The sequence below is a fragment of the Peromyscus californicus genome, unplaced genomic scaffold (genome assembly GCF_007827085.1).
Source record: "Peromyscus californicus insignis strain IS unplaced genomic scaffold, ASM782708v3 Scaffold_15__1_contigs__length_86483966, whole genome shotgun sequence".
Classification (NCBI taxonomy): Eukaryota; Metazoa; Chordata; class Mammalia; order Rodentia; family Cricetidae; genus Peromyscus; species Peromyscus californicus.
This window is the reverse complement of record NW_026294447.1, coordinates 86,449,115-86,477,103: the sequence shown is the minus strand read 5'-3', so window position 1 is coordinate 86,477,103 and position 27,989 is coordinate 86,449,115. Positions and strand designations below refer to the sequence as shown.

Genomic DNA, 27,989 nt, shown 5'->3' with positions numbered 1-27,989 from the left:
TTTGAGACAGGGTTTCACTGTGTAGCTGTGGCTGTCCTGTAACTCACTCTATAGACCACGTTGGCCTTGAACTCACAGAGATACACCTGCCTCTGCCTGTTTTATAGTTAAAAACACAAAGAAGCTATTTTAGGTCCCAAATTTTTTTTACTCAGCATTTAAATTTCAAAATTATATACAATTAATCCAAATCATATAGCAAAGAGTTCTGAAAACTGAATTCGCAGTGAGTCGTGTGGTCCTTAATGATCTGCACAGTACCATCCTGCATATTGGTTTCTTTTATGCTGTCAAGATCAAGTATGTTTTGAACTCCAGTTTTGTTCAGTGATGGAGACAGGTGATCTCCATCTAATTCTTTTTTCTTAGTTACGACTGGCTCTTTTTTATTTTCCTTTTCCTCGGCTGAGTAGGTAGCACTGTTTTCTTTTATAAACTCAGGATTCATTTTTGCCTCTGGCTGCTGAGCTTCTCCAGACAGCATGTGAGGAACATCAGGACAGATGTGTTGAAGGCCCACAGCTGTGCCACAAGTCTTTGTTTTTGCTTCAGCTGCTACAGATGAATCGGAATCCGTCATAGAGGTGGGAAAATGTTCTGTGTTTTCTTTTTCACTTGGAGGACATCCTTCACTGACTCCTTTTTCCTTCCCTTGAAGCCCATCAGGATCACTACATTCTTGCAACTGTATCAAGAGAAAGAGCAAATCAGAAATTCTTTGAAGTAACAGAAATTGAATCATAATACTCTGAAAATATTAAAAAAATTTTTTTTGTGTGTATGTGTGTTCATGCATGATACAGCACATACAGACAGGTCAGAGAGCAGCTTGTAAAAGTTGGTTCTCGCCTTCTATGATGTAGGTACTAGGATCAAACTCATCAGGCTTGGCAGTGAGTGCCTTTGTGTGTGTGTGTGTGTGTGTGTGTGTGTGTGTGTGTGTGTGTGTGTGTGGCAGGGAGGGTGTACGATGGGGGTGCTCAGAGGTGGAGGACAGTTTTCTGGAGGTAGTTTTCCCCTTTCACCTACAGGGTTTCAAGTTCAGTTCACCAGGTTTATACAGAAAGCACCTGCACCTAATGAGCCACCTTAACTACCAACTAGCTTCAATTTTCCTTTTCTATTCATTTTTTTAGACCGTCTAGCCTGGAACTCAAGAGCTCTGCCTGCTTCTGCCTCCCGAGTGCTGGGATTAAGCCACAATGACTGGTGGCTTTAATTTTCTGATTAAATTCTTTCAATTGTGGCTGGGGAGATGGCTCAGCAGTTAGGAGCTCCTGCTGGGAAGACCAGGTTCAGTTCCCAGCACTCCTATGGCAGGTAGGGTGCTTGCCTCTGGCTTGGCAGGTACCACATACACATACAGCAAGATACATGCAGACAAAACACTCATGCATACACATAAAACCTTTATACTCAGGTTTCCTTTCCTTTTTTTTTTTAATTGAGACAAGGTTTCTCTACACATCCCTGGCTGTCCTGGAACTCACTGAGTAGATAGGCCTCTGCCTCCTGAATGCTGGGATTAAAGGCCTGTGCCACCAGTGCTGCCGGCTAAATTTCAGGCCTTTAATCCCAGCACTTGTTAGGCAGAAGCAGGCAGATCTCCGAGTTTGAGGCCAGCTGGTCTACAAAGTTCCAGGACAGTCAGTGCTACACAGAGAATTTTTTTTGCCTTGGGGTGGGGGAGGTTTTCTTAAAAAATTCTTTCCATTATTCTTCATCTTCTTCACAATAAAAGGATCAACCTTTTAAAAATGGCCTACAAATGTCTTTAAGTCATTACTACAACAGCATTGTTGAATTTCTTGACTTTTCTTAGTCAGGAATGCTATTCCTAAGTTGCTTTTGTCCAATGTTGAAGACCATAAGCATAACCAAACTTAAGGTTCAGCTAAAAACAACAATGAGTAAGTTCTACAGTGTAATTTTTATGATTTGAGAGTCAAAAAATACTTTTTCTACAAAAATCTCAAACTTCCTAAATATGTATGTATAATTGGAGGAATATTATGGAATTAAAAAGCATTGTCCTTCTAAGAAATCAGATTTTAAAATGTTTCATTTAGGGGATGGAGAGCAGGCACAGTGGCTGCTTTTCTGGAAGACATGGGTTTGATTCCTAGCACTCACATGGCAGTTCATGACTGTCTATAATTCTACTTCCAAGGGATCTGATGTTGTCTTCTGACCTCCATGGCCACCAGGCACACACGTGGCACACAGACACACATGCAACAAAAACACTCATACACACAAGATAAAAATTTTTACTGTTTGTGTGCCCACGTGTATGACACAGTGCATATACAGAAGTTGCTCCCATATAAATATTTTACTTGGATGAGCTAACAAACTAACAAGCTAAATTGTTATAATAAACTGTCTTTGGTGTATTTTTTAGCAGTGAGGCCATGATGAGTGTCTCTTTGAGATGTGTGAGCCTTAAAATGCTTTTGATATGGTGCTTCTATAAATATTATCCAGAATAAAAGATTCTGTGGGGCTGGAGAGTAGCTTGGTAGTTAAGAGCACTGGTTGCTCTTCTAGAGGACCAGGGTTCAATTCCCAGCACCCTCATACAGACACATGCAAGCAAAACAGCAATTCATATAAAATACAAATAAATAAATCTCTAAAAAGAAAAGATTTTGGATTTCAAATAACAGCAAGACAAATTGCTAAATTTGTCTAAACGTAAAATTCTGAATCCAAGGTTCCCTTGCAAGCTCAACTACTGTTTAGTAGAACATTAAATTTATCTGATTTTTATCCCTTGATGGTTAATTATAGTAAAATGAATTTTTTTTTAAATAAAATGAAAATAAAGAGTGGCGTTTTTATCACACAGTAAAGAAGCAGACAAAAGTTTTACTATCAGCTGGGCATGGTGGCTCACACCTTTAATCTCAGCACTCAGAAGGCAGAGGCAGGTGGATCTCTGGGAGTTTGAGGACAGCCTGGTCCACAAAGCAAGTTCTAGGACAGCCAGGGCTGTTACACAGAGAAAGCCTGTCTCGGGAAAAAAAAAAATTCAAGACTTGAAGTCATTCGGCCAATGGTCACTTCACATAAGCTGTTAGTTACTCTCCTTTAAACCCCACCAAAATATTACCTTTGCATGAATCTGAATCTTCTCATCAGCAACCCGAACAACTTCAATCAACGGTGGGGCTAGGGACCTCGCCTGCGTCTGTGGGGAGCGCAGGACCTCTTCAAGAAACTCATTAACATTTTCCTCATCAAGAAACAATCTTTCCTACAGTAGAAAGAGAAAAAAATATCCTTACAGGTCACCGTAAAGGTCTTACATAGTTCAATGTTACAGTTTTTAAAATGTTTATCTCACCAACAGTGAGTGCTATCTTAAAAAGAGGAACTCTAGTGTGGTCCAGAATATAATTAATATGAAAACATCTACTCATGAGGTCCACCTAAAAAGAGAAGGATAAAAGGAAGTCTTGATGATTTTCTAAGTTTACTAAAGTAGAGGTGTGCTTTTCCCTACAAGATGATCTTACTTACGAATAGTATTTCTTTTATTTTTCCCAAATATATAGTGTCTGCGGTAGCCCAGGCTGGCCTCTGTGTACCTGCAGGTGACCTTGAACTTCTGATCCTCCTGTCTCCACCTCCTAAGTGCTAGGATTATGCACACATCACCATACCTGGTGCCCTGGTATTTCTTAGGAATATTCACTTCAAGGCTGTAAATGCAATCCTAGCTATTACAGTTCCATCTTCTGATAATTCCTAATGAACCAGCTAAGAAATATACAGAATGTGTCTTTTAAATTCTTAACTATGCAAACTGGATGTAGTGGCACAAAACTGTCTTTCCAGCACTTGGGAAGTAGAGGCAGGAAGATCACAAGTTCAGGGTCACTTTCAGCTACACAGGAGTTCAAGGCTACTTTAGGCCACCTCAGACCCCATGTCTCAGACAAAATACAGAAAAATTTGTTGGCCACTTAAGAGCCAATTACAATATTTTATTTAAAAGAAGTACATTCTATTTATTTTTTTTGAAGCAATGTCAGGATTTAACGAAGCTATTTTAATACTAACTTTAAGAACAAGGATTATGAAAAACTAAGAAACTCAGTGCTGGGCATAGCATCGCACACCTTTATTCCTAGTGATCAGTAGCAGAAGCCAGTGGATCTCTGTGAGTTCCAGGACAGCCAAGGCTACAGAGAGACACGTCTCCGAGGAAGAAAGGACAGACACACTTGAAAACATGGGTGCAGGCTTTTCATATTTAAAAGTATTTAATTCATAAGATCAGTTTACTGTTAGCTCAAATAAGATTATCCTCTTCAGTGCTTTTATATAGGTAAATATTGTAATTACAAAGTAAAGATTATTAGGTGGTCCAAAGAGGGGACAAAATCAGAGATAAGTTTCAAATTCTTTGATTATATTACAAACAGTATTTGATTTTGCAAGTGAACCAATGAATTAGAAGAATTTTACATTTAGAACAATTTGCCTTTCTACTACTTGAAGATCCAGACTCTTACAGTCTGTATATTATTATTGAAGCACCCCATTAAAAGCATTTCTAAGTCAGGTGATGGTGCATGCCTTTAATCCTAGCGCTCTTGAGGCAGAGGCAGGTGTGTTTCTGAGTTTGAGGCCAGTCTGATCTACAGAGCGAGTTCCAGGACAACCAGGGTTACTTAGAGAAACCCTGTCTCAAAAGAACAAAAACAGCCGGGCAGTGGTGGCGTAAGTCTTTAATCCCAGCACTCAGGAGGCAGAGGCAAGCGGATCTCTGTGAGTTCCAAGGCCAGCCTGGGATACCAAGTGAGTTCCAGGAAAGGCACAAAGCTACAAAGAGAAACCCTGTCTCGAAAAAAAAAAACCAAAAAAAACCCCCAAAAAACAAAAACAAAAACACAAAAGAAAAAAAAAGCAACTGTAGCTGGGCATGGTGACACAGGCCTTTATTTTATTTATTTATTTATTCATTCATTCATTCATTCATTCATTCATTGTTTTTTTTGTTTTTTGGAGACAGGGTTTCTCTGTAGTTTTGAAGCCTGTCCTGGAACTCACTCTGTAGACCAGCCTGCTTCTGCCTCCTGAGTGCTGGGATTAAAGGCGTGCGACACCTCCGCCCGGCGACACAGACCTTTAATCCCAGCATTTTGGAGGCAAAAGCAAGTCGATCTGTGTGTTCAAGGCCAGCCTGGTATACATAGTTGCAAGACAGCAAGGGCTATGTACCTAGACGCACACTTTATCAAATGGTCTAAAACAAACGGAGAGACATTTTCTGTGTAATTTACAGCACCCACCAGAGGGCAACCTCGCTGAAATTAAACAGCTTCATAGGGCCAAATGGGATGTGGGAAAGGAGACTAAGGCCTTGGGGTAAGATAGGCGAGTGCTCTACCATTGAGTTTAATCTCCAACCCCAGCATAGGACGTAAATTATTTCCTCCCCGGAAGTATTTTATCATTACCTGCACAGATTTCTAGAATCGGAAGAAAGTGATTTCCCAAGTTAAAATATGACCACTTTAGAGTGCTTTTTTTTTGACATAAATACTTTTAAGAACGACTTGAATTATAACCATTTTCAGGAGAGACAGTACCCTCAATTTTTTGCATACAATACCAGAAATCTAGGACATCATTAAAATCCAGTCTCTTCAAGTCAGTCGGTGGACCCTAAGGAAACGGCTGCATTACGGACAACCCTGAAGACATGAAGTGCATCCTTCGGATATGTACAAACTTCGCTTTGAGAACGCACTTACCACGCACTATCTTTCATAATATGAATAGAGAAAACATTTGGTTAGGTGCCTGTAACAAAACACTTTTAAAGTAAGATGGAGTATTTCAAATAGTGAAAACGGTTACCTCCAAAGACTCACTGTTCAAGCCACAATACCATTCTCGCCAATGTCCGCGGCTCTCTGGAGATTTTGCCAGTACTATCACCGCATTGTTTAAAGAAATGCTAATCTCGGGTTCTTTGGTACTCAACTTATTCTCCGGAGCAAACTGCAAAGTGAAGGAGTAACCTGAGTCCTGTGCGGAGAAGCACAATTTGTAGCGGAGGGGGCTCAGGTCCCCGTGAAGACTTTGCGGCTGAATCCGAGGCACCTGAATGAGCAAAGTCAAGGAGTCTTCGTCCTGATTACAGCGCAAAGGAGGGCACACTGGTTCGATGCTCTCGGTCCCGGGGCCACCCATGGCTGAGCCCGAGGCGTCGTGGCCGGTCCCCTCCTGCTCCTCACACGTCTGGGCACTGAGGTCTCCGCACAGTCCCGGTCTTGCCGCGGGGGACTCGGTGTCGCCGCCCGGGAACGCAGTGCAAGGGAGGCTTCGGTCCCCAGGAGGAGGCTCTTCCCCGAGGCCTAGGGACGCCACCGAGTCCCCACCGAAGTCCGGCTCCGGCTCGGGAACGAGCTCCCCTTCAGCGTCTGCAGCCCCCAAGCCCGGGGCTCCCGCTCCGCTCCCGTCCCCGAGGTCAGCTCGGGTCGCCTCCGCCGTCTCTTCCCGCGCCGCAGCCAGCTGGCCCTCGGAAGCGCGGGGTGAGCCGTCAGTTCCGGTCCCGGCCGCGGACTCTTCCGGCGTCGCGGCGGCGAGGTCCCGGCGCGCGATCGACAGCGCCACGGGCAGCGTGACGACCAGCTGTCGCCGCGCCTTGTTGAACTGCGCCTTGCCGCGGCCGTCGTCCACCGGGTAGGGCAGCGAGAGCCGCAGGCGGTAGTCGGGGCTCCTGGAGTCCAGGCACAGCAGCTTCCCCTTCACCTCCAGCTCCGCCTTCTCGGCCGAGCGCAGCAGCGGCAGCTCGATGGTGACCACCAGCTCGTGCGGCACGGGGCTCGGGGCGGCGTCGCGCGAGCAGCGGTAATCCTGGAGGTCCACGTGGTGGCGCTGCACCACGGTGCAGCGGGGCTCGGTGGGCTCGGTGGGCTCCGGCCGCGGCTCGGCCTGGGCAGCCGGGGGCGCCGGCGTGCGAGCCGTGCTCTCCGCCGCCGCGGGGTAGCGGTACGGGTATGACAGGTCCGGGAAAAGCCCCGGCGGCTCCCCCTCGGGCCGGGCAGGGACGCCCCCGGGAAGGGGAGTGCGCAGCACCGCGGCCTCGGGCACCCCCTTGTACTTGATCTTGAGGATCTTGGCGTTCCTGCGGTCCAGCCTGACGCCGAACTGCTGCTCCACCGCCTCCAGGGCCGTGGCGTCCAGCATTTCGCGGAATCGCTCGTGGCTCCGGGCCAGCGCTAGCGCGTCGGGGTGGAAGACCACGTCGTAGACGGTGTAGCGGGAGCCGCTGCGCCCCGCATACTTGCGGCCGGGCGCCAGGCTGTAGGGCAGGGACCAGTGGCTGCCAGCTGCCGTGCCGCCGCGCCCCGCGCCCGGCCGGCGGCTGGGCGAGCCTACCAGCGAGTTGCTGCACACGTTCACGAAGCAGCGGTGCTCCCCGTCCAGGCTGGTACGCAGCACGTGGCCCGGCTCCGGGTGCACGAACCGCACCTCCACCCCGCGCTCCCGCTCCAGCGCTGTGATCTCCTCCTCGTAGCGCCTCCGGTTCTCAGGGTCCGTGATCTCCGAGGCGTACTCGGAGAACATTCGGCGGAACTCTGGGTCCTGAAAGGCGGAGGTGAGCCGCTGCACCTCCTCTCCGCTCAGATCCAGGTCCTCCAGCGCTGAGGAGGCCGCCGTCTTGGCCATGGTGCCCCACTCGGCCCCTCACCAGAGCCCGGTGAAGGATCAGCCCGAACCTAGGATGCGCTCTGGGAACAAGCAGAAGTGACCAGCCGAGGAAGGTAACCGTTGGACAGCTGGGCAGCGCGTGCTTTGTTGCCATAGTAACACCGTGGAGGCGGGGCAGCGATCTCGTGGAAATGCTAGAAATAGGCTGTTCACACCAAGCAGCCACTCTGCCTGCTACAGGCTTGAGACTTCTGTTCCAGGATACACGTACTTTGCAGTCTATCGTCATAACTGTCCTCATTTCCAGCACTTTGTCTTATTAACTGTTCACTTTCACAGACAAATGAGAAGTTTCCTAGCCAAGGCTACAATTCACAAACGTAACTTTTATCTGGCCCTTTTCACTTTGTGAAACCGACATTTAAGCCCTAATTTTTGTTCTGTTTTCAGGTATCCTACCTTATAATTGTCCCATAAAAACTCTTGGGGGCAAAAGATGGACTAAAAAATCCCAAAGCCCAGTAAACAAGGGGAAGTTACTCACTTTTCATAATGTAAAAGGTCCCATAAATCACTTAGCAAAATCAGACTTTGTCCCGATCGGTTTCCTTGGGTTGAGAATAGAATTAAAACTGCACGTCTTTTGAAAACCACATATCCTTAGATTGACTCAGTAGTTCCTAACAGTGTGATTCTAAAAGAAAGACTATAAGCTCCACAAGGAATTAATGCAGCAGGTGTGGTACTAATACAATGGAATTTTATGCCGCCAGACTTTATAGGGGCCGGACCCAGGACCTCACTTGTAGCATGAGCTCTACGCCTGAGCCACACCCCCAGGTCCAGAGTGAGGTTATGAATTGATAGCTGGCCAGTCCTGGATCAGCTGTATGTGTGCAGTGTTTAGCACAGTTTACATTGGCATTACTGCAACCACAAGACCTTTTCCAGGTTTTTCTCTTAACTCATCCTTTTTTGTGTGGAGAGGAAGAGCATCCCAGGACCAAACCCAGGGCCTGGCACCTACAAGACAAGCACTCTTCCACCGAGCTGCATCCCGAGCCTTCCATCTGTTCTCTCGGTCGCTTTTGCACACACCTTCCTCTGTTACATTTTCAGTAGAATGTCCCAAGACTGGGATAGCACCTCGTCTCCATTACGTCATCTCTTTCACAATATATAAATATCGTACGTACTCAGCTGGGCATGATGGCGCACACCTTTAATGCCAGCACTTGGGAGGCAGAGGCAGGCGGATCTCTGAGTTCATGGCCAGCCTGGTCTTATAGATGGAGTTCTAGGACAGTGCAGCCAGGACGACACAGAGAAACCCTGCCTCAAAATAAACAAATAAATAAATAAACTCACAAATAACCAACTCCTGTTTCAAGTTCTAAACTCCCAACTTATCCAACTGTCCACGTGATGTCTCCATTTGAGGCCTGGAATGGCTGATAATGGAACTCTGGACTGCTGTCCTTTGCCTCACCTGTTCCTTGATCTCCCAGCAGCTGTAAGCCTGGCTTGGAATGCATTTTCCTCTTGACTTGAGCACTCAAAGGTCTGTCCTTTCCTCCTTTCCTTGCCTCTCACCTGCCAGCTTCCCTATACACACCAAGCTCATAGCTTGAAATGGCATCTGTCATCAGATCAGTCCTGATCAGATGTTTATTGCTTACTCTACCTACTACGTAGGTAAGTTAATGCTCTTTTTGAAATTTGCTCTATTGTTGTCTATGTGCACGCATTTGATGCACACGTGTGTAGGTCAGAAGACAACTTTTGGGAGTGTGTCTCTTCTTCCACTGTGGGTACCGGGGATCCAACTCAGGTGGCCAGGCTTGCACACAGCAAATGCTTCTACTCACCAAGCCATCTTGACAGACTGATAAGTTAATGTTAAATCACTAGGGAAAAAAATCACTGTGCTCTAACGGCAAAACCACTGGCACTCTCTCATGTTGAGAAAATATGTTGGAACAATCACTTGGGGAAATTACTATTGAACATAATGTGTATGATGAAAAAATTCCATTTTGAGATATACGTCCAACAAAAACTAGATGTGTTTGTACACACACACATACATTTTAAAGATTTTTTTTTTTAATCGTGTATGTATGTGCACGGGAGTGCAGGTGCGCACCAAGGCTAGATGAGTCAGTTATATCCCCTAGTCCTGTACTGTAGTGGTTGTAAGCCACCCACTGGAGGTGCTGGGAACTGAACTTGGGTCCTCTAGAAGGGCAAAATGCAATCTTCTCTACTGAGCCCCTTAGAGTGTGTGTGTGTGTATATGGATTTATTTATTTATTATGTATACAGTGTTCTGGCTGCATGTGTCCCTGCACACCAGAAGAGGGCACCAGATCTCATTACAGATGGTTGTGAGCCACCATGTGGTTGCTAGGAATTGAACCCAGGACCTCTGGAAGAGCAGTCAGTGCTCTTAACCTCTGAGCCATCTCTCCAACCCGATTCACAAAATTTTAAAAACTTACTTTTAAAATGGACTGGATTGTGACTAGCATGGAAATAGTGAAACAAGTGTAAATATGTCGTTGCATTACATTTTAAACATACCTGCAGGTTTTTGAGACTGCAGAGAAAACATTTTTCTATAAAATTTTCTGAAGTGTAACATAACATTAAATTTTCATAAAATACAATTTGTGCAGAACATTCTAAGGTTTACCATAACTTTATTACAATTTAATATACAAATTACACAAGATAAAAATAAGAAAATTCATTTCATTTATTCTCATGAATCTCAAAAGCCCTGAAGTTTGCTGAAATAGAAAAATAAAATAGAATTAAGCATTATCACTCATTTCTTAATACTTAGTTGTAGTTATGTTTAAAGACACATCCAAATACATGCATACTCATAATTCAAGAGGAAACACTAAAAATATGTCTCACATCCAACTTGTTCTCCTAAAAGGATACATCTTTATAAAGGTAGTCTAATTAAAAAAAACAACAACAACAACAACAAAAAAAAAACAACTGGGCCACACAGTTCTAAGCCAGCTAAGAATGCTCTTACAGAGGACCCGAGTTCAGTTCCCAGCACCCACATCAGGCAATCACAACTTCGTGTAACTCCAGATCCGGGAGATCTGGTGCCCTCTTCTGCTACCATGCTCACCAAGTGGTCAGTTGTACTTTTCGAAGACCTTTGAACCCCATCACTACACATCTAGGGTCTCTCTACTTTGCTGCCAGTTTGCTCTGCCTACGCTTTGAGAAACAGCCACAAGGGAAGAACAGGAAGCATCCTCAGGTGTCAACCTACGTGAGAACTAGCCCACCTCCAAAGCCAGCCTGAGAAGCCACCGAAAAAGTTCTTATCAACAGAAACCAACCAAGCACTTAGCATGACTGCTTTCAGTCTAAAGCATTCCCAGGAAGTCACTGCAGACATACAAGGAAAATCTAAGCATACCTATCAAGTGTGACTTTCAGAATAAAAAAGCAAGAGAAGGCCATGCTCACCTGTCTTCCACTGTCTTACTGGAAGGGTAAAAAACTTTGAATGCAAATCCACTTCTTGGAAAAGAGCCCTTTAGAGACAAAAATGTCCGTGAGTATTGGACTTGTAAAAAATAATCCCTATTTTTAGAATCACATTTCTTAGTCATGATTTAAAATTACAAGATGTGACTACAAAATGTTAGCAGTTTTTTTTTTAGAGGTTACTATAAAATGTCACAGTCTAGTAATCTTCTAAGTTGACCAGTTTTATTCCAACAAATGTCACTGGAAATGCTTTGGCATGGCTCCACTCAGTGTGGAAACAAGTAGTACTGTAAAATATTAAACATGCATAGAAGACAGACATTGTGTTCAAGGAGTCTTCCCTGCCTTTCCCCCAATGCCAGGTTGACAGGATCCCAGTGTGCCCCCAGCACCACTGAGCACGAATTACAAGTGACTGTCTATGATGAAGACCTAATGTTACCTCAGAGCCTAGAGCTTTTCAGTCTGTCTGAAGCCCTGATTCAATGCTTGTCCTACAGCAAGCACTCAGTACTGTAAGTAAGTACCAAGAAGAGATAAAAGAAAAAATGGGGCTGGAAAGACGGCCCAGCAGTTAAACACATATACTTCTCTTTGAGAGGATCCAAGTTCAGTTCCCAGCACCCACTTCAGGGGGCTCACCATCACTCCCGCTTCAGAAGCATCCAACACCCCTAGTCTCTGGGCACCTGCATACATATGGGCATAGCCACACACAGACACATACATATAACTTAAAAAATAATAAGATCATCTTTTTTTAAGAAAGAAAAAAGTAATGAAGCATTATCAAAATATCAAGTTTTGAACCTGACCAAAATGTATGAATAAGGTTAAAAAAAGAGAGAATGCGTCAACTAAGAAAATGTCTGACAATATAACAAATATCTAAAGAGAATATCCAATGAGGAAATAGTCTCATTGTGATATCTGAATGTAATGAAGACTGAGGGGCTGGAGAGATAGCCCAGCTGTTAAGAGCACTAGGTGCTCTTGCAGAGGAACCAGGTTCAATTCCCAGCAACCACATGGCAGCTCACAATCATCCATAACTCCAGTTCTAGAGAATCCAATGCCCTGTTTTGACATCCTTAGTCACCAGTCACACACGGTGCATTTTTTTAGGTTTAAAATAAACCTTAAAAAAAAAAAAAAAGACCGTGGAAACCAGACCACAAACTTCATGCACCGAAGCCAAGTATGCTGATCCTTGGAGAATGATTCTCAACCAGGGATTCTCGTCCCTTAAGAGACATTCAGAGACATCTAGGGATACTTATGATTGTCACGAGTGAAAGATGTAAGCGACACCCAGTGAGGATGCAAGCATGCAGCCGAGCTTCCTACAGTGCGCATGAAAGCCCCTACAATCAAGAATTAATTTCTTGGTCCAAGAAGCAAATGTGCCAAGGCTGATGCTGAGCCCTGTGCAGACAGAGAAAGCCACACAAATGCACACTTGACAAAGGCAGCCAGATGAAACAAAAGGTATTAAGATTTAAAATTCAGAAGAATCAGCATGCAGACTAAAAATCACAAGGTGGCCCGGTGTGGTAGAGCACACCTTTAATCCCAGCACTCAGTAAGCAGAGGCAGCTAGGTCTCGGGGTTTAAGGACAGCCTTGTCTACGCAGAGTTCCAGGGCTACACAATGACACCCTCCCTCAAATCAAAACAAAGCAAACACACAACTAGCAAAGACAATGTTCTGTTTGATATAAACGATGGTTATGTGATTATTTGTGGTATATATTTTCCAGGTCCTAAAGTCAATCATATCTTCAGATACTGAAGCACCTTGAACATTCCAGAGTCGTTTCAAAAATTAAATAATCATAGAAAAATTAAATAATCAAGTGCACCATAATGAAATTTCATTCATCGGGCTTGGACTCTGGACATTTGGACAGTTTCTACAAGCCACAATTCTCAAAGGAGAAGCATCAATAAGGTAAGGAAATGGCTCCAGGATCTGAAAGCAGTTCCCAAAGAGCAACTGCACAGTGTGTGACTTTGCTACATTGAAAGGAAAAATATTCATTTGTATATTTTGGTCTGCTTATTATTTAAAAAATCTAGCCAGGTGATGGAGGCACACGGCTTTAGTCCCAGCACTTGGGAGGTAGAGGCAGGTGGATCTCTTAGTTCGAGGCCAGTCTGATCTACAGAATGAATTCTAGGACATCCAGGGCTACACAGAGAAACCTCTCGAAACGTCTCAAAACAACAACAACAACAAAAAACCCTACAATACATTATAGTTACATCACATACCAAGAGTTTAGGAATCTTCTATGTATACCAAATTATATCAGCGCTTGACTAACTATGTATTTAATCACAGTGATGATTTTTATTCTCTATATAAAGTCACAGAAATGTGCTCTAGGGTGCAAAGTGACTTAACAGGTAAGGTACTTGCTGCTGAGCCCGATAGCCTTAGTTCCATCTTTGGTTCCCACATGGTGGAAGGAGAGAACTGACTCTCACCATGGCATACACGCTACCACACACACACACGACACATGAGATAATTGTAAAATTAGAGAAGAGAAAGAAAAATGTGCTATACTCTTGCCCATCCACGGCATCCTTACAGGGTTTATGCAGAGGCACTCAGTGTTGGTCACGGTGAACGGATCATACTTGTCTGCAATGACCAGCAGATCGGGCACAGGGTACACTCTCAAAGTATAATCATATGCCCAGTGGACGGGGCAGACATAAAGAGGCAGAGGAGTCAGATGTCCCTGAGATAAGACAGTCTTTACAAACTACAAAAGAACACAAAACAAAGCAAAACAGCTCATCAGTGAAACTGTTGAACAAGTAGTTTTAAATGAAGGACTGATTTCCATGAAGACTTGGGATATCTATAAAACAAGCCTTGAATCACAGAACATGAAGAAACATTGCTCTTAGAATGAAATTATCACATGTTCTAGGGGAAAACAACCTAAGTTTTCATTTAATATCATTTATCATAACACTGACCCTCTCTTTGAATCAACCATACATATAATAAAGTCATTTACTACTTCAACTCACTAAAAAAAAAAAAAAAGGGAGTGTGGTAATCTGTACTCCCACCAATTAGAAGGCTGTGTATTGCCATGAATTTGAGGCTACAGCGAGAGACCTTGTCTCAAAAAAAAAAAAAAAAAAAGAAATCTAAAATAATAATAATTAATAATATTTGATATTGCTGGACATGATAGTGCATGCCTGTTGTCCCAGCTACAGAGATGGCTAAGAGGATTATTGGGGCCTATGAGTTTAGGCCAGCCTGGGTAACTCAGTAAGACCCATCTCTTAAAAAAAAAAAATCACAACTACAACAATTTCGCAGGGCTGGTAGAATTGCTCAGTGGGTACAGCGCTTGACACCCACAATGCAAGCCTGGTGAGTTGGGTCCACTCCCCATGGAAAGGTGGAAAGAGAACGGACTTCACAAAGCTGCTGCTCTCTGGCTTCCACATGTGTGCCACCCACACCATATACACACAAGAGTAAAAGTAAAAATTACAGCTTCATAGTGTAAGTTAGGAGTCAGTAGCCAGTCAACCCGGGCTACACCTTTAAAAAGAAAAAGAAATTTGTAACAAAACAAAGTGATTTACTTCATACCTCTCAATGACAACTGTATGTTTGAGAACTTGGAATTTACAAGATAAACACTGCATGTCCTCCTGATGTGGACACACCATATGAAATATGTAATAAACGTGAGAAATATGAACATCTTATAAAAATAATACACATATTATGAAGTAAATCTAAGAATTTTCAGGGAAACCGAGAAGCTTCAAACAAAGCCCCTGCTTGCTCTGGCCTTCCATCTGTCTCTAGGTTCTTCAACAGAAAGCCACAACCCCGACATAAGAACAGAACTCCACTACTACGTTCCACAAGGAACAGCAAAACACAAGCGCACAGGAGCTTATCCAAGTTCATAAAGCACAGTATTTAAAAGAGTTCAATCAAAGCCAGGCGGTGGTGGTGCACGCCTTTAACCCCAGCCCTCAGGAGGCAGAGGCAGGCGGATCTCTGAGTTCGAGGTCAGCCTGGTCTACAGAGTGAGTTCCAGGACAGCCAGAAGAGAAACTGTCTTGAAAAACAAACAAACAAACAAAAACAAAAGCCCACAAGAGCTGAAGAGATGGCTCAGTGGTTAAGCAGTCATGAGCACCCGAGTTCAGATCCCAGCACCCATGTCAGACTGCTTGCCAACACCTGTAACTCAGCTCCAAGGGACCCAATGCCCTCTTCTGGCTTCCAAAATGTGCACATACATGTGCATACTATGCTCACAAAGATACACACACAGAAATGACAAAACTAAAAAATAAATCTTTTAAAACAAAACCAAGGACTGGAGTACTGACTCAGTGGTTAAGAGCACTGTGGCTCTTGTACAGGACCAGGGTTCGATTCCCAGCACCCACATGGGGGCTCACAACCCTCTCTAACTCCAGTCCCAAGGAATCCAATGCTGCCTCCATAGGCATCAGGCACAACCATGGCACACGTACATACATGCAGGTAAAAATCCATATACACAATTTAATAAAATAAATAAATACAAAAGAAAAGGTAGTTTACCAAAGAAGACTACTTACATGAGTAGGAATATCCAAACTGCTACTAGGAAAACGAACACAGTTTCGACACATTTTATTCACTAAGTCTTCACGAAAGACAATAATTTCTTGTGTACAATACTGAATTCTGAAATAAAGCAGTAGTTGAATATTTGACTTCCTCAGAGGAAAAAAAAGATTTTAAAAAGTCTTTTAATATCAACATCACCCACTGCACTTCTCAATGGTCACCACAGCAGAAATTCAACCAGTCTATCTCATCTGTTCTCCAATGTAATTATTTAGAGTTCTCTCTCTCTCTCTCTCTCTCTCTCTCTCTCTCCCTCTCTCTCTCTCTGTGTGTGTGTGTGTGTGTGTGTGTGTGTGTGTGTGTCTTGCACATGCAGAGTGCTAGGGTTTGAACCAAGCCCTTTACATTTCCCATGAAAGCACTCTACCACTGAGATGCACTCCCAGCCCTTTACTAAGTTCTTAATAGGTGCCCAACACTATGCAAAGATTAGTGAACAGAACAGAAGAAAAAGATACGAGTCTTACACACTTTACATGCGGGAAGAGGGCAAAGAAATTAAAGACATGATAATGATGTTGGCTGGAAAAGAGAGACAGGTGAAGAGGGATGACACTTGGGAGAAGAGGGTTTAGAAGGCTGGAGGATGGGATTAGAGCTGGGAAGGCTCATCAGACACAGTGACCTAAGACATCCGGAGGCAGGGCACTGCAGTCGGGGGAAGAGGCAAAACATGGGACCCAAGGCTGGAGTGTGCCCTGCATGCTTGGGGCGCAGACACTGACGTGAGGAAGTAACTGGGAGAGGAAATGCAGGGTGGGCATGACTACCTCTGCAAGGATGAGAGACCCCATCTTTCGAGACAGGAGGGCAACATGACATGGTCTCTACAGGGAGGAGTGGAAGCCAGAGGCCAGTTCAGAGACTAATAATCCAGATTAGAGAGGACCAGTGGGTCATAAATGTGAGAGGTGACCTTGGAAGTTGATAGGGCTACCTCAAAAACTGTGTGTAAGGGAAACCTCCATGGTTATGGCCTGAGCAATTGGAAAATCAAAGGACCACAAAATGAGATGGGGATGCCCCAGTACAGGTGAGAGATGGTGTCAGCTCGGGGGGCATCAGAGCTGTCTATCTACCAGACATCCAGAAAAAGACGACAGTGGACATCCAGACCCGAGAGTGTGGGGTTCGGAGTAAGCTGGAAACACTGTTGCCAGCACAGAGACCATAACTTCACTATTAGCTAAGTATTTGCATATAGTTAAAATATTTTTCAAACCTTGAGGAATCCAAAACCAAATTTTCTTTTTAGATTTACTCAAAGTTCAGAAATAAATTAGAAGAATACTTTTTCAATGAAATGAAAGAAGTTGAGCACAAAATGCTGCTACTTACCTGCAAGGATTGGTAGTGAAAACTGAGAAAGGGACCCTTTGTCTGAATTCCTTCGTGATGCTTTCAGCAAGTGGCGGCCTATAAAAACAATGTGATATGGGAGGTGGTTATAGATTTTACACCATTCTCCCGACTGCCAAAAAATAGAAAACAAATGTGAGCGAAGATTACCTTGGTAAGATGGAACCAAAGCCAGGGTCCTCGGGACCAGGCACAAACACAAAGCGGCTACTGCAGGAAAATCCAACACCAGCCGTTAGAAATAACAGCGTGCGACATCCCCGGAGCAGAAATTAGTCACTGCCTCCCACTGAATCACAGGCTTTTTTTGTTTTTTAGAGTAGATGTCTTGTTATGTAGCCTGGAATCTGCAATCCTCTTGCCTCAGTCTCCCCAGTACTCGGGTGCCATTATGCCTACCTACAATTTTTTTAATTTTATGCATTTTAATAAACTTCTGAAAGTCTCCAATCTAAAACTATGCATTAGTAGTATGGTGACAAGTGCATTTGCACGGTCCAGTCCCTGAGGATGCTTTAACTGTGGCTAGTGTGGCTGACGGACTGAATCTTACATAATTTTACATGTGTGTACGCTTGCACACACGTGCACATATATGTATGTACAAGCCTGTGTCTGCTAAGGCACACATGTGGGATTCAGAGGACATCTTGTAGGAGTTGGTTTTCTCCTTTTATGGGTCTCAGGAATTGAACTCAGTTAGGAGGCTTGGCAAGCACCTCCACCCACCAAGCCACCTTGCTGGCTCAGACTGATTTGTCTTTACAGAGGTTCATGAGGACAGTGATGATCATACGGAAGGTCCATCTCCAAACAAGTGTCACCAAAAGCTACAGATCAACTTGCCACTCTGCCTTCTAAGTTTGGTTTCACTATAAATCCAGAGAGCAGTCTAACACACATGATGATGTGAGAATTTTATTCTGGGATCTTTTAACACTCTCAACTTTTTCTCTTTCTACAGGCAATTTCTTTATAATCATTGATATAAATAAACTTCATGTTTCATTTAAAAAAAAAACTATTTTGGATTAAAAACAAAAAAAGGTAGTCACAGAGATCTTTACCTTTGGTGGATACTTGGGTATTCACTTATTATGTCTGCCAAAGACTTTAGGGAGTCTAAAAAATTTTAAAGATATTTAATTTAATTTGTATACATCCATAAAGTTACAGTTGATTAAGTACAACCCTATAGTTCTTTAATAAAATTAAAATATAATTTATCAATGTAATTTATATAAATATAGAAACACTCTTTTTTTTTTTTTTTTTTTTTTGGTTTTTCGAGACAGGGTTTCTTTGTGTAGCTTTGCGCCTGTCCTGGAACTCACTTGGTAGCCCAGGCTGGCCTCGAACTCACAGAGATCCGCCTGGCTCTGCCTCCTGAGTGCTGGGATTAAAGACGTGCGCCACCACCGCCCGGCTAGAAACACTCTTAATGATTTGTTTGTTTTTCAAGACAGGTTTCTCTGTGCAGCCCTGGCTATCCTGGAACTTGCACTGTAGACCAGGCTGGCCTCGAACTCACAGAGATCCACCTGCCTCTGCATCCTGAGTGCTGGGATTAAAGGCGTGCGCCACCACTCAGCTTAGAAGCACTCTTATAAACAAGATCTTCAATACCTTTCAAAGTCTGAACTTGATTTTTTCCATATGGTGCAGATGAAAAATTACCACAGAGAATAAAGCAGGTTGGAGGTGCCGGAGAATAACCTAGAGAATAAAAGAACATAGCTTTTGGTTTTTTTTTTTTTTGGTTTTTTCGAGACAGGGTTTCTCCGTGTAGCTTTGAGCCTCTCCTGGAACTCACTTGGTAGCCCAGGCTGGCCTCGAACTCACAGAGATCCACCTGGCTCTGCCTCCCGAGTGCTGGGATTAAAGGCGTGCGCCACCACCGCCCGGCAAGAACATAGCTTTTCAAGGCTGAAAATTTTGTTTTATTTATTTAATTATTTTTGAGACAGGATCTCACTATATAGCCCTAGCTGGCCTGGAATCCACAGAGATCTACTTGCCTCTACTTTCCAAGTGATGGGATTAAAGGCATGCGTCATCACGCTTGGCTGGCTTTAACTGTGAAAGCTTTTGTTTTGAAAACAAGATTGCCTATGTTGCCCAGACTGGTCTCTAATCATGGTTCAATCACCCACCTCTGGCTCCCATGTAGCAGGGCCCACAGATGCACTCTACCACGGCAAACATTTAGTTTTAGGATATAATCCCTCAGAACAGTTCAAGAAAGAATACAAAAATAATATGTACCGGAAAACATTATGTGAAGCTTCTCCAACACTTGCACTTGGTCCAACCAAACATCAGACACAAACACAAACATGGCGTCCTTGTTCTCATCTTCCAGCTGTCTCAGTTTCGCAGAAGTCTTCACTGATGCATTAGAAGGCCCTCCAAAAAAATTAATATTTCCATAGTACGCCCTATATAATTACAACATGGTTATCTCCTATACCATGTCTATTCACCAAGAAAGTAAAAATGTGCCAGATACAACAATCGTGCAACACGGTATTCCAGACATGAAGTATGTTGCCTGCACATCATTTAAAACACACACATGTGCATGTGCGCGGACACACACACATTCTAAAACAGGCTATAAAGGGATACCCAGTATACACGCTTCAAAAGCTGTTCTCAGAGCACAGCAGCCATTTCCATTTTAATCAGACCAGCTGTGATTACCCGCAGAGACCCCCAACAAGGTTGGGCCTACTGGCAGTCTTCACAGGAGGGGATGGGGCAGTAAATAGAACCTCACTGGACGGTCCAGACACTCTGCACATGGCTATATGTCATCCTGGCCCAGTTACACAGTCTTGGGAGGTGTAAGGTTAACTGAGGAGAATGGACTCCATCTATGCACTTACGGGGAATCATCGTCCATGCTGGGGCGAGACTTCAATAGGTCACCCATGATCCTGTAAGCTCACTAAAGCCACCATTTCCCCAGGCAGATGTGAGCACAGCTGGTTCTCAGGTCTGCCACTGATGCCCTATCAAGTCTCCTTAGGACAGGTTATAGTAACAGCACACTTTAGTGACACAGGAGCAAGTCAAGTCCCCTCAGTGGCTCCCCTGGCTGGCCCCAGGCTGGAGCTTCTCGTACTACCCCTTCTGTATGAAGCAAGAAGGCAGTGCTACCCTCTACCTCGGCTTCACAAGTGCCTGGCAACTCATTTTGTTTCACTGTTCATGCACCACTGAGTCACACACTGTACACTGACAGGGATTTGGACTAGACTCCATAAATAATGAGAATTATCTATATAGGTAATTCATATAGATATATAAATCGTAACATAAAGAATAGGCTCATTAAATTCATTTTTCTTTTTATGCCTTTATAGTCTATTTTTTTTCTCTATTTTCACTTTAAAATTTTTATTTGGGTATTTGTGTGTGTTTGTGTGTGTGTGTGTGTGTGTGTGAGAGAGAGAGAGAGAGAGAGAGAGAAAATGTATGTCACAGTGTACGTGTAAGGGGGGGAGGGAGAGAGAGAGAGAGAGAGAGAGAGAGAGAGAGAAAATGTATGTCACATGAGTGTACCTGTAGGGGGAGACAGAGACAGAGAGAAAGAATACATGTCATGTGAGCGTGTACCTGTGGAGACCAAAAGCGGGCATCAGATCTCCTAGAGCTAAGACACGTGAGTTTCCATTGCTTTTTCCATTTCAACACAAAGTGTAGACACTGGGTAATGACTGAGATAAACATTACATTCGCTATTGGGAATATACAAATTCCTGTAGCATAGAATACCTTGTGGTACTAGCGGGTTCAGTGGGTGGGAATCCAAAGGCATTGACATGAAACACTTGATCTTCAAACCAACCTAAAAAAATACAAAATAATAAATAAGGAAACAAATGGTAACAAATCACTTTTACCTGTTCATTTTTGAAAAGGCAAATCCACGTCACATAAAGCAATGAATTCAACTACAGAAGTCACCAATCTTACTGAGATATCCAACTACAGAGCCACGGACTGTCCAATTTTATAAGGAAAACTACCTTAAACAAGCATATCCCATCCCAGTAGACTCATATTTTAGGGTGGAGTGAAAGGGGATTCATGGCACACGTCAGAGAGAGAGACCAGCCACATTGATGAGAAGTTATTGAGCGTGTGACCCCATATAAAGTCCAAAGGAGACTTTCCGTCTTACAAACTGCGACGCACACTGCGCAGCGTGCACATGGGTGGTTTTCAGTACACGCGGGCTGTGCCGCTTTCTCCAATGTCTAATCTCAAGACGTTTTCCTCAGCCCTGAAACCTTTTCAACAGCCCGTTTCTCAAGAGTCCCCTGCTCATCGTGCCAAGGTCACATGCTCGTCGTGAATGTCCTCTGGAATGACATCGGAAGGTGTCTTCCCCAAGTAGGAACAGTTTGACTGTCTAGCAAGGACAGGAAAAGGGCGCATCGCTTACCTTCCGCCAGGACAAAGCACGCCTCGGTGTATAGGCCACTGTGGAACTGGTACAAAGCAGCTGAGGAAGAGTTCAAGGCCAGCATACCTGCCTGAGCGACAGGGCACTTCTAGCTTTGGGGTGTTGTTTTAGATTTCTCTTAGGGGCTTGTACTGCTGTTACACGGGAGGTCTTGTTTGTTTGTGGTGGGGGAAGGTTGAGACATGTAGCCCAGACTGGCCTCAGAACTCCTAAAACTCAGCCTTCCAAGTGCTGGGACTACAAGTGAGCACCCATGCCTGGCCCTGAAAAGAGTTTTAAACAATAAACCGCAGGAGGGCAAGATGGCTCAGCAGGTAAAGACACTACTCACTGGCAAGACTGAGTTCAACACTCAGCACCCGCATGGTAGGAGAGACCAGACCCCTGCAAGTTGTCCTGTGACGTCCACATACACACCAATGGATATACATCACACACACACACACACACACACACACACACAGACACACACACCCCAATTGTAATTTTAAATTAAAAAATTATAATAAACTGAAAACTTCACAATGATGTATATGTCAGTCTTAGCATGTTACAAATTTCTTCAGGGATTCCTCCAGATTCCCCAATAAGAAAGACTTTAGTCTCTAAAAGTGTGTCTGTATTCCAGTGTTACCACCACATACAAGTTATACTGGAAATCCAAAGAGACACGTTTAAGAATGATATAAAAGCAATTTCTCCAGTTCCTTTAACTTAATCATTTTATTTACTTATGATTTTTATTATGTTTGTAAGTGCTATGCAGGTGATCTCCCAAGAAGCTACACTCCCAGCCCGAAAACAGAGTTCTCTTTTTAAATTTTCAAAAGTTTATTAGTTTGTTCTGTTTTATATGTATGGGTGTTTTGCCTGCATGCATGTCTGTAGCCTGAGGAGACCAGAAGAGGGCATCAGACTCCCTGGAACCGGAGTTATAGATGGTTGTGCCTGCCATGTGGGTGCTGGGAATTGAACCCAGATTCTATAGCAGCAGCTGCCCTTATCTGTTCAGCCATCTCTTTAGCCCTAATTTTTTTTTTTTGAAACAGGGTCTCACTATGTAGCCCTGGCTGGCCTGGAGCTCACTATGTAGACAAGGCTGACCTTAAACTCAGAGACTGGCCTGCCTCTGTCTCTGGAGAGCTGAGATTCAAGGCGTGTACCACCACACCTGGCTCAGAATATCTTTTTTTATTTTTTCAAGACAGGGTTTCTCTGTGCAACAGCCCTGGCTGTCCTGGAACTCACTCTGTATCCCAGGCTGGCCTCAAACTCACAGAGATCCGCCTGCCTCTGCCTCCCTAGTACTGGGATTAAAGGCATTCGTCATTAAATCCAGTCATATTTTTTTTTCTTTAAGGATATAGCTTTACTAAGATCCAGCTGTACTGTTCCAGTGGGATCTTCCAGGAAAAACTTCCCCTAAAACAGAATTAAAGAAACAGACTCACATTTGTGTAAAAATGAATCCTATTACAGATAATTAAAGGACCACCAAGTGTGACAACAGGACACAACAGAGAGGCATGGATCTGGAGGTGTAATACCCAGTCCACACGTCTACATTTATTTCTTGGCAGCCTCAGACTAACCACTTCCCCGAGACTCCCAGGCACTGAGCAACAAGAGCTGCAGACCACGGGGTGACAGGGAAGGCCTGGCTGCTCGCCATTCGGCCTCACCAGACGCTTTACTAAGAGAATGACCAGGACCTCCAGCTCACCAGGATGTGGTCAGCAGCTCTCTCATTCCGAAACCCAGAGTCAGTTCAAGCAGAGGTCACTCGGGGGCTACCCGGAGGCTATGCAAATTGAACACCTGGTCAGTCTTTCCCTCTAAGGACAGAAAACTGGACACAGGTGAAGAGGGTAGCTACTGTGCTTTCTGTGAAGAATGTGTTCCTGTGTTTTCGGGGTTTTTTTTGTTTTTTGTTTTTTTTTATGAAAATGCATTGCCACAGCAATGCATCGCCAACTCAAGTCCAAAAAGGTAAAAAGGAAGCCCGGCAGTCTTCACTTACCTCTTTCAGCTGGGTTATCATTCCAAGGACAATCACGTCGCCAACTTTGCTTGTACTACCCAGTAAAGTTTCTATTGTTTTAAGCTAAAATAAAACAGAATAAATCCTTAACGATTATAAGCATATTCTAATTTTCTTACAGATAAGTGAATGCCGAGTACAAGTTTGCTACATATAGCTGCTTTACAACAGGAAGATTAATCTGCAAGTTTAGTTTCCTCCTACAAAAAGCTAAATTTCAAATGTATAATGAACAAAAATGTAACCAAAGAAATCAAATACAGGGATTCATTCCTAAGGATGGAGGAATGCTGTGTCTGAGGCCAGCCTGGACCTCAGTGAGTTCGAGCACAGCCCAGGCTATAAACACACAATCTTAAAACAGAACAAAACAACACAAACACACACACACACACACACACACACACACACACACACACACACACACAGGAGAAGAAATGTATGGTTACCAATGACTAAAGCCTCACAATGCACCTTCGTGGATAGTAAATATTTATTATTTTTGTTTTATTGTGTTTTGTTGTTGTTTGTTTTGGTTTGGTTTTTCGAGACAAGGTTTCTCTGTGTAGTTCTGGCTGTCCTGGAACTCACTCTGGAGACCAGGCTGGCCTCGAACTCAGAGATCAGCCTGCCTCTGCCTTCTGAGTACTAGGATTAAAGGCATGCACCACCACTGCCTGGCTTGTTTGGTTGTTATACAGCCCTAGCTGGCCTGATACTCCTTGTATAGTACAGGCTGGTCTTGAACTGGCAGGAAGCAATCCTCCTGCCCCAGCCTCCCAAGTGCTGGACTCACAAGCATATACCATATAATTTTCGTACTGGGGCAAGGGACATGCATCCATATTGAGTATTGAGGGAGTCCATTCCCTCCTTCACCCTAAGGCATCTAGTCCAGGCCATCAGGCTTGACAGCAAGGGCCTTTACCTGCTGAGCCACCTTGACAGTCTTATTTATCATTTTTTCAATTATTTTTTCACGGTTATATACGTTTGTGTACTGAAGAAAGAGTGTGTCCGGTAGCTGTGGAAGTCAGGGGACACTTTGAGGGAGTTTCTCCTTCCACCATGTAGGTCCCATGGAGCAAACTCTGCTGGGCAAGGTGGTGACAAACACCTTTACCCCCTGGGCCATCTCGCCGGCCCTGTTTTTACTTTTCAAGATAGCCGGCTACGTCGCCAGGGTAGGCTAAAACTCTCAACTCTTCTGCTTTTGCCTTTTCAGTGGCAGATTGGTAGGTATCACTGGCCCACTTTTTTATTTGATGAGTACTACTTAAAACTTAATGAGTCTGGGGAGCTAGACAGCTAGCTGAGCAATTAGGAATATTTACTGATCTTGCAGAAGACCTGGCTTTGGTTCACAACACCCATATGTGGCAGCTCATAACTGCCTGTGACTGCCAGGGGACCTGCTGCCCTCTTTTGGTCACCGTGGGCATTGCACACACATGGTACACATAGACAAGCAGGCAAATAGACAAAGGCATAAAACGTTAAAATTAAAAAAGTTAAAGTGTCGTTCAAAAAATTAATGTTTTTTCAAAATTTATATCCTAATTATATTTAGTATTCCTTAAAGTTGTTATTTATATTCCCAACCTGATAATAATACTTTATATCAGAAAGTCAAAGCTAGGTATGGTGGTACACACCTTTAATACCAGCACTCTGGAGGCAGAGACTGGTAGATCTCTGTGAGTTCGAGGCCAGCCTGGTCCACATAGCAATGTCTGAGCTACACAGACAGATTTTTTTTTTTGTCTCAAAACAAAAAGAAGAAAAGAAAAACATTAAGGAAGTAACAATTAGGTTACCATTTTGTTGTGGTGGTGTAGCCTTAGCTGGCCTGAAACTCACTATGTTGACCAGGCTAGCCTCAGACTCATACAGATTCCCAGTGCTGGGATTAAAGGCATGAAGGAAAGCATATATACTCAGCCTTCTGTATCTATGGACTCTAACCCTGTGGTTTCAACTAATTTTGGCTCAAAAATATTTGAAAACAAGTTGTGTCTATATTGAGCATATACAGATTTTTTTCTTTTCTTAAACCACTATCAGAGATCTGACCTAGGACCTCATGCAGGCTTGTCAAGGGTTCTATCACTGGGTTACATCCCACAACTACATAAGCTTCTTATTCTTGTCATTATCTTCTAACCAAAAACTTATATAGCATTTCCATTGTATTACAAATTGTAAGTTATCTAGGAATGATTAAATATATAGGAGGATGCATAGGCTCTATGTAACTAATATGCCATGTGATAGGAGGACTGGAATTACATTTAAAAAATATCAATGTGAAGCAACACAGTACAAAGACATGATAAAATACTGTTGTTTTTAGAATCAAACCCAGGGCTTTAGATATGCTAGGCAAGCGCTCTATCACTCAGCTCCGCCCCCAGCCCTCCAAATACGTATGAAACACACTATTTTTGTAGTTTATAAAAGGAAATTTCCACTCAGATTCTATAGATAGTCTATTTGGGTTTCTGCTTGCTCTTAAGTGTTGCTTAAATAGGAAACAAACGATCACAGACACAGAACTGAACAGCAAGACTGAAAAGAGCAACACATTATTTAGCCATGTAAGTCTCAAAAGTATTTTGACAAAGAGAAGAGAAAGCATTGCTTCTGGGCCGTGGACAAGCACGCTGACATCAGAAACCTAACACAGCAACACACACAGACTCTGGTAGGGAGATGTGAATCATGTCCATTTCCAAGACGACATAAATTATACTGTAATACAGTTAAGTGCAGAAACTTTCGAATACTACCAGTGTTTTCTCTTTGTGTGCCACCACTGAACATTAATTTTTGTTTTTTGAAACAGAGTCTCATGCAGCCCACGTCGGCTTCAAACTCACGACAGAGCTGAGGATGAGCTTGGATTCCTCGCTCCCCTGTCTCCACCCAAGTGCGAGGATCACAGCCCGCACCACCACACTCTCAAACGTTAGTTTAACCTCATCCAGTATTACTGTTTCAGTCTCTGTTAACAGAGTCCTCAGCACAATGAATTCTGATCCACCAAGGTAAAGAATCTAATGAACACCCAAGAGGTTTCCTCAAAATCCACTGAGACCCTCAGGAAACTGGCAAGGCCCAGACAGAAGAAGCAAGGACTGTCCCTGAGCAGGGTTCCGAGCACTGGTGAGGAGGAGAGAGCTACAGACAGACAGACTGACAGTGGCCAGGCCAGGCCTACAGCAGAACCAAAAATGACAGAACTGTTTGGGAATCACCTCCAAACTCTGACAGCGGAAGGCGCACACAGTCCAGCTCTCCCCCGTTCAAGTTACAACTGCAGGGCCCCTGTGTGTTCTTACACTCACTCTTCCCTGTCTCTTCCGTACACCAGGGGTGGGGGCTCCTGAAGCCAATGCTCCTCTGATACATTACGTTTTCCTTACAATGGATACGGCACGTTTTAGTCTAACAAGTCTGGTGATCAAGAAAGGGTAGGCAACGATCAGTGTTGTGAGTGAGGGCACAAAGGGTAATGAAAAGCTGATCAGAAAACCAGCGCAAGGCTTAGGACTAGTGTTGGTGTGAGGCCAGAGACTATGTGGACGTTTCCCTGGTACCAGGCCTGCTCCAAAGACGAACTAACCTCTACTGGAGAGCTACAGAACCCACAGCATTAGGCATGGCCCTTACCAGCAACAGTCAGGTAGCCATGCCTGCAAGCCAGTTTAACAGGTACACGAGTTTATTTTCATTTAAAATTCAGTGAATTAGCCAGGCATGGGAGGCAGAGGTATATGTATCTGGGGCCAGCCTCTCTACATAGTGAGTTTCAGGCCAGCCAGGGTATATAGTGAGATCTTATCTCAAGCAAAAATTAAAAAAAAAAAAAAAAAAAAAAAATCAATAAATTAAAAGTAGCGAGCCAGGCAGGATGGCTCACTGGAGAAAAATACTTGCCACCAAGTCTAATGTCCTGAGTTCAATGCCCAGGTTACACAAGGTGGGACAAAGACCCAGCTCCTGCAAGTTCTCCTGTGACTTCCATGTGGGCCACAGCCCACGAGCACACATCAAAATAAGTGTACAAAAAAGTAGCAATAAACATTACACTTGTATCACTATAATACAGCTCCTAAATAATTAAGACAATGCTCAAACCTGGAATTTGCTCCCGCTTTCCTCGGGGTGTGAGCCTATCACCGGAGGGGTAAACAATTCATGTCTGTGTGTCCTCTGTAAGAAAGAGAGAGCCTTATGAATCA

At 43.8% G+C, this 27,989-nt stretch overlaps 2 protein-coding genes and 1 long non-coding RNA gene across 5 annotated transcripts in view; 1 reads left to right on the top strand and 2 right to left on the bottom strand.

Moving 5' to 3' along the window:
* Positions 1 to 2: 2 nt before the first annotated feature.
* Dnaaf2 (dynein axonemal assembly factor 2) lies at positions 3 to 8,999 on the bottom strand. Its single transcript, XM_052739689.1, has 3 exons — positions 5,875 to 8,999; positions 3,116 to 3,259; positions 3 to 685 (listed from the first exon to the last, which is right to left on the bottom strand). Exons 1-3 carry the CDS (start codon positions 7,690 to 7,692, stop codon positions 182 to 184), a joined length of 2,466 nt encoding a protein of 821 aa, XP_052595649.1. The 5' UTR covers positions 7,693 to 8,999; the 3' UTR covers positions 3 to 181.
* On the top strand, positions 7,675 to 27,989 carry LOC128111282 (uncharacterized). The gene is made up of 3 exons (XR_008218548.1): positions 7,675 to 7,787; positions 12,960 to 13,150; positions 26,591 to 27,989. It is a non-coding gene; the product is annotated as an uncharacterized LOC128111282 (long non-coding RNA).
* The window catches only part of Pole2 (DNA polymerase epsilon 2, accessory subunit), a 31,557-nt gene continuing 13,351 nt past the window's right edge, over positions 9,784 to 27,989 (bottom strand). Inside the window, exons 6-19 of one of the 3 annotated variants that reach the window (XM_052739691.1) lie at positions 27,886 to 27,960; positions 23,725 to 23,808; positions 23,070 to 23,126; positions 21,684 to 21,732; positions 21,011 to 21,083; positions 19,496 to 19,668; positions 18,857 to 18,946; positions 18,298 to 18,352; positions 17,381 to 17,440; positions 17,210 to 17,287; positions 15,820 to 15,928; positions 13,797 to 13,973; positions 11,176 to 11,243; positions 9,784 to 10,466 (exon numbers count right to left, since the gene is read on the bottom strand). In XM_052739691.1, coding sequence (XP_052595651.1) covers positions 10,448 to 10,466; positions 11,176 to 11,243; positions 13,797 to 13,973; positions 15,820 to 15,928; positions 17,210 to 17,287; positions 17,381 to 17,440; positions 18,298 to 18,352; positions 18,857 to 18,946; positions 19,496 to 19,668; positions 21,011 to 21,083; positions 21,684 to 21,732; positions 23,070 to 23,126; positions 23,725 to 23,808; positions 27,886 to 27,960 — 1,167 coding nt within the window. In that variant the 3' untranslated portion in view covers positions 9,784 to 10,447. Of the gene's footprint in view, positions 10,467 to 11,175; positions 11,244 to 13,143; positions 13,974 to 15,819; positions 15,929 to 17,209; positions 17,288 to 17,380; positions 17,441 to 18,297; positions 18,353 to 18,856; positions 18,947 to 19,495; positions 19,669 to 21,010; positions 21,084 to 21,683; positions 21,733 to 23,069; positions 23,127 to 23,724; positions 23,809 to 27,885; positions 27,961 to 27,989 lie in introns of those variants that run through there. The other 2 variants (XM_052739690.1, XM_052739692.1) reach the window with 2 other exon arrangements.